Raw genomic sequence first — 14,063 nt, 5'->3', positions numbered from 1 at the left:
AAGTCAGAAACACATCACTTTAATACTGATAATGGAGCTATAACAAGAAAAGATAGGTTGTAATTTGAGAGATCACACAACTCTGTGCTATTCAATCTGAAAATCAAAATTAAAAGAATAACTTTAAGGGAAAATATCCAAACTAGAACCAAGAAGTAAAAAAGCTAAATAGGTTTATGAATAAGACAAAATATATTTTTAAAGCTGTGTAGGAATTAGCTTCAGAAAGGGAATAGGCCCATATGATTTTCTCACTCAAATTATTCATAGGCTTTCATAGAGTAGATCTTTCTCATGCTACTTAAACTATTATGGGGCTTCCCTGGTGGCGCAGTGGTTGAGAGTCCGCCTGCCGATGCGGGGGACGCGGGTTCGTGCCCCGGTCCGGGAAGATCCCACATGCTGTGGAGCGGCTGGGCCCGTGAGCCATGGCCGCTGAGCCTTCGCATTCGGAGCCTGTGCTCCGCAACGGGAGAGGCCACAGCAGTGAGAGGCCCGCGTACCACAAAAAAAACAAAAAAACCCAAAAAAACCCAAAACAAAACAAAACAAAACTATTACGGCACAATGAAAAAATGGAAACCTTTCTAACTTTTTTTTATGAAGCTAGAATAATCTTGACACCAAATCTTTTAAGAAAAGAAAACTCTTAGTCAATTTTGGTTATTAACATAGATCCAAAAAAGCAGCTATACAAAGTCGACATGATATAAAAACAATAATATGCAGAAACAACAAAGATCAGTTAGCCCGGGAGGAGGGTGCCCTGAGGAGTCTTTAGACTCTGGAAGATGTCTGATTGGCAGATGTTAAAGGGATTCTTTGGTAATCCAATGCGTCCATGAGCTGCACAGTCTCAGTCCAGGACTGCAAGAATTCAAGCCTGGGAGCACTCTGCAGAAGGCTTACGTTGCAGACTGAAGGTGGACATAACCTTGGAATCCCTCAGACATTACATTGCTCAGCTCTTGCCTCAGAGAGATCTGGCTCTCATCTCTGAAGACTTCAATATTGTCTCAGTGTTACAGGAACTTTGGAAAAGCAAGCAGCAGCAAAGGGTTGCACTCCCAAGTGAAGCTGCAGTGGTCTACAGGTCCGTGTCATCCCTTAGACCTTCCTTTGTGAGTAATGTGACCCTCCCGGGGGGACACTGTTTTGGCAATTTTCAGTGCTGCTTAGGTAGAGCTGAGGCCTGATGGGATGCCTCTGAAGTTGTCCCAGTCAACTCCTTCTTCAGTGAGCTGCCCTTCAGAAGGATCACACCAAAGAATTCTTTATGGAAAGCATTCAGGAAACAGTTGCGGCATCAGAGGCACACCAGATGCGCCGATGACTCCAGCATCTGCATCAAAGCCTGTGACTCCATGTTAGTTAAACACTGGGACGACCATGTTTATTTCAAGAGCTGATGACCATTTTCCAACTATTGCACCGGAAGGGAAGCCGAAAAGCCCTTTGTGAAACAAAGCATTCCTGACAGGAAGTCATCTTCTATTTCCAGTATTCCCTGGATGAAAGATGAACAGCCATATGGTCTGGACTGGATCATGAAGGAGCAAGGGTCCTTGAAAAAGGAATCCTCTCTCAAGAGCAATGAATGGCCTTGGGGGAGTTATAAGAAGCCAGGAAAGCAGGATAACTATGATTTTACATAGAAAAGAAAGAAATCACTATCTTAGCCTTGACTGAGATCTACAGTGGCCTTCGCATTTCCTCACCCAGAGATGGTCAGGCTGAGCCTCAGAGCCCTGTGTGGTATTGCTAGCAAGGCCGGGCCCCAGGTGCCCCCAAGGATGGCAGAGACCAGATCCTAACATGTGGAAGCTCACTGAAGTAGGTCATCAGATGTTTTAGCATCTATAGCTGCTACCTGAAGGCTGCACGAATCCTCCTACTGCTACTAAAATCCTCCTGTTTTATTCACAGAATCTGAGAATAGTAGGACTCACTCTTATAGGACCCAGTACTCACTCAGTTCAGTTTTCTAATTAAACTCTTCAAACTATAAGGATGGAAGCAGGATTGTTTGAAAAATATTTCCCAAGACTGGCTCCAGCCTTAAGTCTGGCTGACATGTGCTTCACTAGATTACATATGTTGTTTCAAAGAATGTGCCAGTGTAGCATCTCTCAAAGAACAGCAGCCAGGATTGGGAAGAAGTAACATGATAGCAATTTTAAAAATACTTGGATTAAATAAGAAATATTGATTGCTTTAAAAAACATGCAAGGGTCAGAGTCTCCTCCCAAGCTTTGGAAACTAAAAGATAGCTCCACTAGATATAATCCAAAGCTACAGAAGGGGTTTTATCTGGGTCTATCAAAGTTCTTGAAGAGGTAATAGTATGAAAATACTAGATAAACTTAATGTGGCATACAATAGCACTGTAATAATAATTTTTTACCATACTCTTCCATTTGGGGATAAATGTCACCTAGAATAGTACTCACTCTTGTTTCTCGAGAAGAATTAATATCCAATTTTTGAGTCCTGCAATCAATTATATTCATTTTTAATTTGCAAATAGGTAACTTGAATTCATTTACTTTTATTTTCTGCCACCACAGACATATATCTATAACAGAGAAAATCATAGGTATTTTAAAGTTTAAAACATTTGAAAAATCATTAGCATTTAACAAAGAGTGCTTGCGTTTGGTTAGTCCCTTAGGAGTTAGAGAGAAGGACTCTTTTGCTCTATTACTGTCTTTGTTATTTCAAACAATTCTGCTTCCATCCGTTCAGTTTGAAGAGTTTAATTAGACCATAAGCAACCAATAGCTCAAATGTTACAGAATCTTCTTGAAAGAAATAATATGACTCTGTCATCTATTTGAAAATGGCTTGGCTGAAAACTAAAACCATTATAATTACATTAAAGTTAAAAAAAAACCCACAGTAATTTTCATGAACAGGCAGGATTTATTTCTGTGTTTCAAGGATACATTAATACTAGACACTACCAAAGTAATGAATTACACTAAGAGGTATAGATGAAAAACGTGAACATCTCCATAGATGAAACAGCAAAAAGGCAAGATTCAGCATTCATTCCTGGTTGAAAAAAAATACCCAGTAAAAAGTCAAGAATTTATTTTTTAACAGAAAGAGACAATATATCTCAATCTAACTACTAGCAATATACTTAGTGATGAAATATTTGAGGCATTCCTTGTAAAATAATGGTTTTAAAACTCCTGGCCTATATAATTAAACACACACACACACACACACACACACACACACACACACACACGGTGGTTGCAATTGTCAACCTGGAAAATGCAAGAGATTAAATTGAAAAAATATAGAGTAAGAGTTCAAAATGGTGGTCTACTATAAAATAAATAGATAAAAGTCACTATCTTTTCTATATTAAAAAATAATCCAGGTTTCCATTCACAACTGGAATTAAAAAATTAAGATAACTAGAAATACACCTTGAGATGGAAAAAGTGATTTTACCCATGACATTGAATCAGAAACCATAAAGAAAAAGATCAAATCAGATGCCTTGATTAAAAAAAAAATCTTGACCCAATAAAACAAAATTGAAAGGTCAAAAACAAACTTGAAAAATACTGCAGTATATATGTTAAAATTAATATATAAAGAGTTCTTACAAATCAATGAGAAAATGGGTGAAATATATGAACAGGTATTTTATAAAAAGTATAAGTAGCTAACAAACACAAAATGTTACGTTTTACTGATTATAAAAAAAAATTAAGATGATATTGTGATAATCACATTTTACCTATCAAATCAGGATATGTTGAAAGCAATGAACCCCTGTGATGATGGAAGTGATGTGATTTGGTACTCATATAAGATGCTGATAGAAGTGGAAATCAGTATAAGGCATTATGTACCTATGTTTTAAAAACCTTTAAAAAACACATCTTGTTTTACCCAACAGTTCTACAATTGGGAGTTTAGCCAAAGAAATCAATAGTCATGTATTCAAAGAGGTGTGAATAAGGATAGTCATTCCAGTGTTACATGTATTAGGGAAATTTAGAAACAATCTACATTTACAAATAAAGCTAGATAATAAATAAGTTGTGATATTGTCATGCATATTGTAACAGGACATTTATGTCATCAGCAAATATTTGCACATACTCTTTGCTGTGCTTTCTTGTATTTTCTAATTTTCTATGATTAAACTCATTATTTTTGTAATCAGAATGAGAAAAGATATTTTAAAGTGAAAAGAAAGTGATATGAAATGTGATACTTTAGAAGCATTTTCCTAAGATGCTTCTACCATGTTTGATTGTCTGTGTGGGCTGAAATCCTGGATCCTGAACTCACTATCTATGTGACTTGGGAAAACTCTCTCTGCCTTTATTTTCCTTATCTGTAAATCAATATTATAATCATACCTACTTCAAAAAATGCACTGGATAGAAGAAAACTTTTGAGATGTCTTAATTTCTGAGGTAAGGACTCAGAATTTCTCCTCTGTAATGGCTTGCAATAGAATTGTAGTCAGCACTTGTAGACTGGCCTTTTAAATTAACCCCAAACATTCACACTTTTCCCCCCCTCCTTCTTTCCCTCCCTCCTTCCTACCCTCCCTCCTTCCTTCTTTTCCTTCCTTAATTTCCCCCTTTTTCATTTCTTTCACCTTTTCTTGGAGCTTTTCTTTTATTGATATTCTAATGAAAAGGATGATCTTAGAAGAGTTTTAGATTCACACATATGGAGAAAAAAATTATAAGCAAAGATGAAAAGATTAAGGGTTATTCAGCCCAATGAAGTGAAAGCTCAGTGATGATTTAATAATCGCACAAAGTGGTTTTTCAAATGCTCCTTGATCACTAGAAGAATCGTCCTGTATATCTATACTTATGACTGGCAAGGGAGTTGTAACTGTCTGATTATAATGCTCATTTCAGGCCAACTTTTGGAATTTATCCATCTGGGAAATTCATTGTGCTATTTTTGCCTTACAAAAGAGTCACAGAGTACCTTCTGAACTTCTCGCCCAAATATTTTTAATAATTCTCTTCATTTACAGCATCTTCTCAAAAATCTTTCTTTTATCAGTGTACGTTTTAGAGTGAAATATACAATGCCCTAAGGAATGAGTTACTTCCTGACAATACTAATACATGTTGGCTTGTTTGTCTTAGACGACTGCATATAATTTAAGTCTTCTCAAAATACCTCTGTGTTCTCTGTTTCTAGGACTGCCGTTACATCCCATGTGAAAAGCAGGAAATAAAATGAAGATTTTTCAGTGCAAGATGCAGCATTGGCTGTTTCCAGCTTTTTTGGCAATTACTTATTTTTGCACCAATGTCCAGGGTCAAGGTAATGGAAAAGTTGAATATAATCATTAGGGTCTGGGAGTCTGGCCATTTTGGTTCTGATTATCATTTTTTATTTTATTTACCTTAAGAGTGCTTCACTGGTTCAGCTGTGATTTTAGGCAGGGTCATATGTTGGCTTTTACTCAGTTTCACTAACTGTTTACATTGTAGAAATGTGCCACAACTTTGATGAAGGTTACGACCTCACCAGTGACTGAGCATATTAATTTTGTGGCAGCTGGTTAAACAGCTAATTTTTTTTTTTTTTGCGGTACGCGGGCCTCTCACTGTTGTGGCCTCTCCCGCGGCGGAGCACAGGTTCCGGACCATGGCTCACGGGCCCAGCCACTCCGCGGCATGTGGGATCTTCCCAGACCGGGGCACGAACCCGTGTCCCCTGCATCGGCAGGCGGACTCTCAACCACTGCGCCACCAGGGAAGCCCAAACAGCTCATTTTTAATGTGCTTCTGAATATGTCATACAAATTTAATCAGCAAAGTCAAATTTGCAAAATCAATTCTGTTAATAAGGGGCTATAAGGTGTGTATATATGTATCTCGATCATGCCTTGTCTCTTTAAAAGACTGTCAACAAAATATTTCTGCCACTTCATACCTGGGTGACAGGAAGTGGGCATCCTGGGAAGCATCGAGTGGAAAAGTATAAAAAGCAGAATGGAGGCTTCAGTCTGGTCAGTTCTCAGGGCCAACTGATTCTGTCTGCACCCCAGGTGTCTTGACATCGCAAGGAGGGCAAAGAAGTTAACAACGTTCAGGATTCCTAGGTTAAAGATTAGAAATCTTTGTAGCATCTTCTACCCAGGCTCTTTTCTTTAAATGTGGTCTGAGTTTGTAGCCCACAACATCTTTTCAGTCAATAGGCCAACCTTCTGAACCTCCAGGAGAAGTAATGACCATGCCCAGATACCACAGATCATGCCCAGACAACATGGACAGTGCTTTAGAACCCACAGTGGCATTGGCTTCAACTGAACTACTCGAGGAAATAAAGTGTGTAGCAAAGGCAACAACGAAATCCATCAATATTCAACTTTTTTTTAAAAACAATTTACAAATGGTTTATATGACTACAGTCCCATTACAACCACTAGCAAAAAACAATGCCACCATTTTCTTTTATCAGTGGACCCCATCTGTTGCCAAGATATGCATAAATATTCTATAATCATTAAAAGAAAATCTTGGTTAGACACAAAGTTTATATTTCCTTTAGGTTTTTGCCCTTAGGGGAAAAACACTGAAAAGAAGATATGTTACTTAAGAAAGAAACAGGCCTGAGGTCACAGATTTGAACTTCAAAGTTAGCTCCTTTTTCCCTGTATGGAAGGCACTGGGACTTGTGCCAAAGCAAAGGCAGCAAGATTGACAGAAACACTGTAAGTGCAGTGGAGAAATAATTGTTCTTATCTCATGGAACAAAAGTGTCTGTATATTTAATACCAGAACCATGATTTTTCTTTTTGCAAGCACAAAGGAGGTGCTTCAATACATATACTTAACTCTGTAATAAATATAAATGCTTGCATGAACTTGACTCAAAAGTTAATTGTGTCAGTTAAAATCTTTAAAGACAAAAATTAAGTGTAAAGCTTGATTTCTGGCACACATCAAGAACCCAGAGCGAGCCAACGAACTCATCTTTTGTGTAGTGAAGTCAGGCTTCCTATGTGGGTTACGGCCGATTACAACATTTGTGAATATATAAACATCCCAAATGGGGATTTCGCAAGAAGACCAAGGAGGGTCCAGTTGTTACCTTCTTCGACTGCAGGGTTAGCCTTGTTACTGAAAGTACAGGGGTATTTTTATTTTGTTGTGCTGTATTTTTTGAGAGGGAAGATTCTCTTTAAACTCAAAGAATTTAAAGGATCATGAGAGATTACTACAAGGAACTATATGCTAATAAAATGGACAACCTGGAAGAAATGGACAAATTCTTAAAAAGCACAACCTTCCGAGACTGAACCAGGAAGAAATAGAAAATATAAACAGACCAATCACAAGCACTGAAATTGAGACTGTGATTAAAAATCTCCAACAAACAAAATCCCAGGACCAGATGGCTTCACAGGCGAATTCTATCAAACTTTTAGAGAAGAGCTAACACCTATCCTTCTCAAACACCTATCCTTCTCTCCTTCTCTCACTCCCAAACTCATTCTATGAGGCCATCATTGCGCTGATACCAAAACCAGACAAAGATGCCACAAAAAAAGAAAACTACAGGCCAATATCACTGATGAACATAGATGCAAAAATCCTCAACAAAATACCAGCAAACAGAATCCAACAGCACATGAAAAGGATCATACACCATGATCAAGTGGGGTCTATCCCAGGAATGCAAGGATTCTTCAATATACGCAAATCAATCAATGTGATGCACCATACTAACAAACTGAAGGATAAAAACCATAAGATCATCTCAATAGATGCAGAAAAAGTTTTCGACAAAATTCAACACCCATTTATGATAAAAACCCTCTAGAAAGTGGACATAGAGGGAACTTACCTCAACATAATAAAGGCCATATATGACAAACCCACAGCCAACATCGTTCTCAGTGGTGAAAAACTGAAACCATTTCCACTAAGATCAGGAAAAAGACAAGGTTGCCCACTCTCACCACTATTCTTCAACATAGTTTTGGAAGTTTTAGCCACAGCAATCAGAGAAGAAAAAGAAATAAAAGGAATCCAAATTGGAAAAGAAGAAGTAAAACTGTCACTGTTTGCAGATGACATGATACTATATATAGAGAATCCTAAAGATGCATCAGAAAACTACTAGAGCTAATCAATGAATTTGCTAAAGTAGCAGGATACAAAAGTAATGCACAGAAATCTCTTGCATTCCTATACACTAATGATGAAAATTCTGAAAGAGAAATTAAGGAAACACTCCCATTACCATTGCAACAAAAAGAATAAAGTACCTAGGAATAAACCAACCTAAGGAGACAAAGACCTGTATTCAGAAAACTATAAGACACTGATTAAAGAAATTAAAGATGATACAAACAGATGGACAGATATACCATGTTCTTGGATTGGAAGAATCAACATTGTGAAAATGACTATACCACCCAAAGCAATCTACAGATTCCATGCAATCCCTATCAAACTACCAATGGCATTTTTCACAGAACTAGAGCAAAAAATTTCACAATTTCTATGGAAGCACAAAAGACCCCAAATAGCCAAAGCAATCTTGAGAAAGAGAAACGGAGCTGTAGGAATCAGGTTCCCTAACTTCAGACTATACTACAAAGCTACATTAATCAAGACAGTATGGTACTGGCACAAAAACAGAAATATAGATCAGTGGAACAGGAGAGAAAGCATAGAGATAAACCCACGTGCATATGGTCACCTTATCTTTGATAAAGGAGGCAAGAATATACAATGGAGAAAAGACAGCCTCTTCAATAAGTGGTACTGGGAAAACTGGACAGCTACATGTAAAAGAATGAAATTAGAACACTCACTAAAACCATACACAAAAATAAACTTAAAATGGATTAAAGACCTAAATGTAAGGCCAGATGCTATAAAGCTGTTAGAAGAAAACAGGCAGAACACTCTATGACGTAAATCACAGCAAGATCCTTTTTAACCCACCTCTTAGAGGAATGGAAATAAAAACAAACAAATGGGACCTAATGAAACTTAAAAGCTTTTGCACAACAAAGGAAACTATAAACAAGACAAATAGACAACCCTCAGAATGGGAGAAAATATTTGCAAATGAAGGAACTGGCAAAGGATTAATCTCCAAAATTTACAAGCAGCTCAGTATCAGAAAAACAAACAACCCAATCTAAAAATGGGCAGAAGACCTAAATAGACATTTCTCCAAAGAAGATATACAGATTGCCAACAAACACATGAAAGGATGCTCAACATCATTAATCATTAGAGAAATGCAAATCAAAACTACAATGAGGTATCACCTCACACTAGTCAGAATGGCCATCATCAAAAAATCTACAAACTATAAATGCTGGAGAGGGTGTGGAGAAAGGGGAACCCTCTTGCCCTGTTGGGGGGGAATGTAAATTGATACAGCCACTATGGAGAACAGTATGGAGGCTCCTCAAAAAACTAAAAATAGAACTACTATACTACCCAGCCATCCCACTAGTGGACATATATCTTGAGAAGACCATAATTCAAAAAGAGTCACATACCACAATGTTCACTGCAGCTCTATTTACAGTAGCCAGGACATGGAAGCAATCTAAGTGTCTATTGACAGATGAATGGATAAGGAAGATGTGGCACATATATACAATGGAATATTACTCAGCCATAAAAAGAAACAAAATTGAGTTATTTGTAGTGAGGTGGATGGACCTAGAGTCTGTCATACAGAGTGAAGTAAGTCAGAAAGAGAAAAACAAATACCATGTGCTAACACATATATACGGAATCTAAAAAAAAAAAAAGTTCTGAGGAACCTAGGGGCAGGACAGGAATAAAGATGCAGACATAGAGTATGGACTTGAGGACACAGGGAAGGGGAAGGGTAAGCTGGGATGAAGTGAGAGAGTGGCATGGACATATATACACTACCAAATGTAAAATAGATCACTAGTGGGAAGCAGCCGCATAGCACAGGGAGATCAGCTTGGTGCGTTGTGTCCACTTAGAGGGGTGGTCTAGGCAGGGTGGGAGAGAGACGCAAGAGGGAAGAGATATGGGGATGTATGTATAGGTATAGCTGATTCACTTTGTTATAAAGCAGAAACTAACACACCATTGTAAAGCAATTATACTCCAATAAAGATGTTAAAAAATAAAATAAAATTTAAAAAACTCAGAGAGTTTCACTGCAATCATTCTCATAGAAATCAAATCTTGTAGGCAGAAAAGGAATGTTTATGTCTTCTGTCAAAGACTCATTGTTATCAGGTACTTAGGAAATTTTATTAATACGAATATGTATTAAAGGACTAATTATCTGCCCTCCCTTCCTTCCTTCCTTTCTTTCACTTCAGTTCAACTCACCTCATCTGAAATCTTTGTAATGGAATACTCTCGTTAATTTTTGAAACACTACTTTTTACAAAGGAACACTGAAATGAAGATCTTCTGTTCTTCCCTACTCATGATCACCTCCCTTCTCACTTTTCTTTTTTTTATATAAATTTATTTATTTATTGGCTGAGTTGTGTCTTTGTTGCTGCGCACGGGCTTTCTGTAATTGCGGCGAGCAGGGACTAACCTTCGTTGCAGTGCGTGGGCTTCTCATTGTGGTGGCTTCTCTTGTTGCAGAGCACGGGCTCTAGGCACGCGGGCTTCAGTAGTTGTGGCTCATGGGCTCTAGAGTGCCAGCTCCGTAGTTGTGGCGCATGGTCTTAGTTGCTCTGTGGCATGTGGGATCTCCTGGACCCAGAGCTCGAACCCCTGTCCCCTGCATTGGCAGGCAGATTCTTAACCACTGCACCACCAGGGAAGTCTCCCTCTTGCTTCTCTAACAATCTCTTGGTTTTCGTCCAAGGAACAACACTCCCTCCACCACCACACAGAGCCTTGGCTGCTGTATCCACCAGGCTTCCTCTCTGGGCTAAGGGGTGAGAAAATGACTCAAACCAGTCAGGCCAACTCTCCCAAGAATCTGAAACTTGTGTCCAGTGATGGAAGGATGGAAAATAGCTCCAGTCATTTCATTCCAAAGACATGCCCTAAGAAAAAATGGTCACTAGTTCCTAGAAACTGTATCCAGAGTGTTCCCAGATTCCTATACTTTCAAAGCCTATTTAACTTTTACTATAATTATATGACCTACTTCCTTATCTACCAGTAAATACATTTTTTGCTTAAATTGACCAGAGAAAGTTTCTTTTATTTGCAACTAAAAATCTCTGACTGATAGAAATGGAGCAGTATGGGCACTGAGAGTGTTTTCCCCTTCAAAACATAGTTTAGGGTGCTGTACTGGTGGAATAAACTATTATATTTATTAAGCAAAAAACCTTTAAACAGCAGAGAAGTATTTGTATTATATTTCCAAGTGGTCTTAAAAACCACAAACAAATAACAGAAGACCTTAACTTTTTATCTCAGTCATTTTTTAATTAAATGTATTGGTAAATGTATTAAAAGTATTGTTTTAGAAATAGGAGAAATTAAAATTTGAGGGAAATTTACTCTGGGATATGCTAGAGAGTTCTCTTTATCTTGCTTAGAATCTAAAATGTTATAATCTCATGATCTATTACAAAGATGGTGAAAACAGTAGTAAAGAAAATATTCTCAAACTTCCAAATATATTTGACTACTAATAACAGCAAAAAGTATGGGTAAATGTGTTAACACAGAGGTCTCTATAAAGTGAAATCTAGCCCCTATGCAAAGTCTCAAATGTATATGCTTTGAAGTTTTTAAGTGACAGCTACTTTATCTTTAGTGTTTCCTTTTTGTAACCATCCAAAACAAACACTGCTAGAACCAAGTATAGATTTACTGTGAAGTTCTGAGACAGTATTGGTGCCACCATTCTGTCATGCTATACATATTTTTTCCCTACAACCAACACACCATTATATTCTCTGTGTTCCAATTCATTTAATAACTTGTCTTGAAAAGAAAATACTGGAATAATCCAGATATAAACAGTTATTTGGGTCAATGGAGGTTCACATTCTCTGTAGAGGGAAAGTTAAGAATTACATGGAGAGACTAAGAGGTAAAGTGCATTAGGTTGATTAGGAGGAGAGAGTTAGTTTCCTGTATACCTTTTAATACTGACTGTATTAGTTCTCTATTGCTGCTGTAACAAATTATAACAAAGCCAGTGCTTAAAACAAGAGAGAATTTTTCTTCCCAACTGATCCCTGTGTGTTGCAGGAAGTAGTTGGAAGTATGGTCATTAACTCCAAGTGTTTTAAAACTATTTGACCATGCAAAGAGTCAAGTTCCATTCCTTTCCAAACAAGTGAGCCTCACTTAGGGCGTGCTGTTTCTTGCATCTGACTTTTCTACAGCCTTAAATTCCAAACATTAGACATTAGCACTCCTTAAACACTTTATCACATTTAGACTTCCTTGCTCTACTGATGAATGACTCTTTCAGCACCAACACTGCCATTTTTTCAGGATTACCATGTTTATCTAGTAATGTCACTTTGCACACTTCATATATATTGTGCACTTATTTCAGAGGTTAGCATACTGTTTCTGCAAAAGGCCAGATAATAAATATTCCAGGCATTGTGGGCTATACGGTATCTATCACAACTACTCAACTTTGCCATTGCAGTGTGAAATAAGCCACAGACAATATGTAAACAAATCAGCATGGCTGTGTTCCAATAAAACTTTATTTATAAAAGCAGGCAATGGGCCAGATTTGGCCCATGAGTGGTAGTTTGCCAACCCCTGACATACTTCATAAGAACTAGCAGAAATCAAAAATAAAAGTGCATATCCCAGACTTCCCTGGTGACCTACTGGTTAGGATTCTGGGCTTTCACTGCAGTGGCCTGGGTTCAATCCCTGGCCTGGGAAGATCCCACAAGCTGTGAAGTGTGGCCAAAAAAAAGAAAAAAAAAAATGCAGATCCCACTAATACAAATAGTAGATTTCAAAAACTAAGTTCAATTAAAACAAAGCTAGAAATCATTAGAAATGCTTAAAAATACACACCAGAGGGGCTTCCCTGGTGGCGCAGTGGTTGAGAGTACGCCTGCCGATGCAGGGGACACGGGTTCGTGTCCCGGTCCAGGAAGATCCCACATGCCGTGGAGCGGCTGGGCCCGTGAGCCATGGCTGCTGAGCCTGCGTGTCCGGAGCCTGTGCTCGGCAACGGGAGAGGCCACAACAGTGAGAGGCCCGCGTACCGAAAAAAAAAAAAACCAATAAACAAAAAACCACACACACCAGAAGCCTCTGTCAGGCCTTTAGTAACCTTTATACTGTGTACTCAGTTTTTAAAAAAATGAGCAAAAATGAGGACTTTGCGATAAGCTTGGCCAAGGATGTCTACCAGCCCACTGGCAAGATTTGGCTCAGAAACTGGATGTGTTGTTTAACATTTAAAAACTTTTATTTTTAATTTTCTTCCACAAGTAATAAGAACCTATCTATAAATACATTTTTCTCCCCAAGTTCCAGTCGAAGCCAAACAGTAATAGTTTCTCTGTTCATCCAAATGTTAGGTTTAGCCAACTTCCTTTTCTAGTTCAACATAACAGTTCTTATGATAAATCCATATTTTCCCATAAGCCAGAGAAATGTAGACTTTTTCATTCAAGTCATATTGAGAATGGGAAGCTTGTGTTTTTGTTTTGTGTGACTAGCATCCTCTGCTAAGAGGTAGTAAATGGCAAGTAGAGAGAGAATACTACTCTTAAGATTGTGTCCTTCAGTTCTCGCTGATTTCAGATGAGTGGAGAGTTTGTAGTGTTAAATTACTCATTCTTCTAGCTAAGTGAAGGGTGACTTCTTAATATAAATCTTCTCCCGAAGAAACAGAGCATTTTGTTTGAGGTCAGAGAGTGTCATGCACCAGTATGTGAACTTGGATGAATCTCTTAGCTTCTCCTTGTATCCCTTATATATAAAATTGGGATAGCAATGTATTTTTGTGAATATTAAATAAGCTTTTGAGATCATCCATTAGATGAAGTAAAAGAGGAGGGGAACAAACATTTATTGGCCACCTATCATAATGCGTTATATCCGTTATCTTCTTTAACATTTTCACTTATCCTGTGC

At 37.9% G+C, this 14,063-nt stretch overlaps 1 protein-coding gene across 6 annotated transcripts in view; it reads left to right on the top strand.

Annotated features, from left to right (window-relative positions):
* COL14A1 (collagen type XIV alpha 1 chain) overlaps positions 1 to 14,063 on the top strand; it is a 249,516-nt gene that overhangs the window by 17,947 nt on the left and 217,506 nt on the right. For all 6 annotated transcript variants that reach the window (XM_079902459.1, XM_079902463.1, XM_079902460.1 and 3 more), the window contains exon 2: positions 5,197 to 5,322. In XM_079902459.1, coding sequence (XP_079758585.1) covers positions 5,235 to 5,322 — 88 coding nt within the window. In that variant the 5' untranslated portion in view covers positions 5,197 to 5,234. The remainder of the gene's footprint in view (positions 1 to 5,196; positions 5,323 to 14,063) is intronic.

This window comes from Stenella coeruleoalba, assembly GCF_951394435.1.
Source record: "Stenella coeruleoalba genome assembly, chromosome: 17".
In the NCBI taxonomy this organism is placed as follows: Eukaryota; Metazoa; Chordata; class Mammalia; order Artiodactyla; family Delphinidae; genus Stenella; species Stenella coeruleoalba.
Note: the sequence above shows the minus strand (reverse complement) of the source record. Positions and strands in the feature narration are given on the sequence as shown.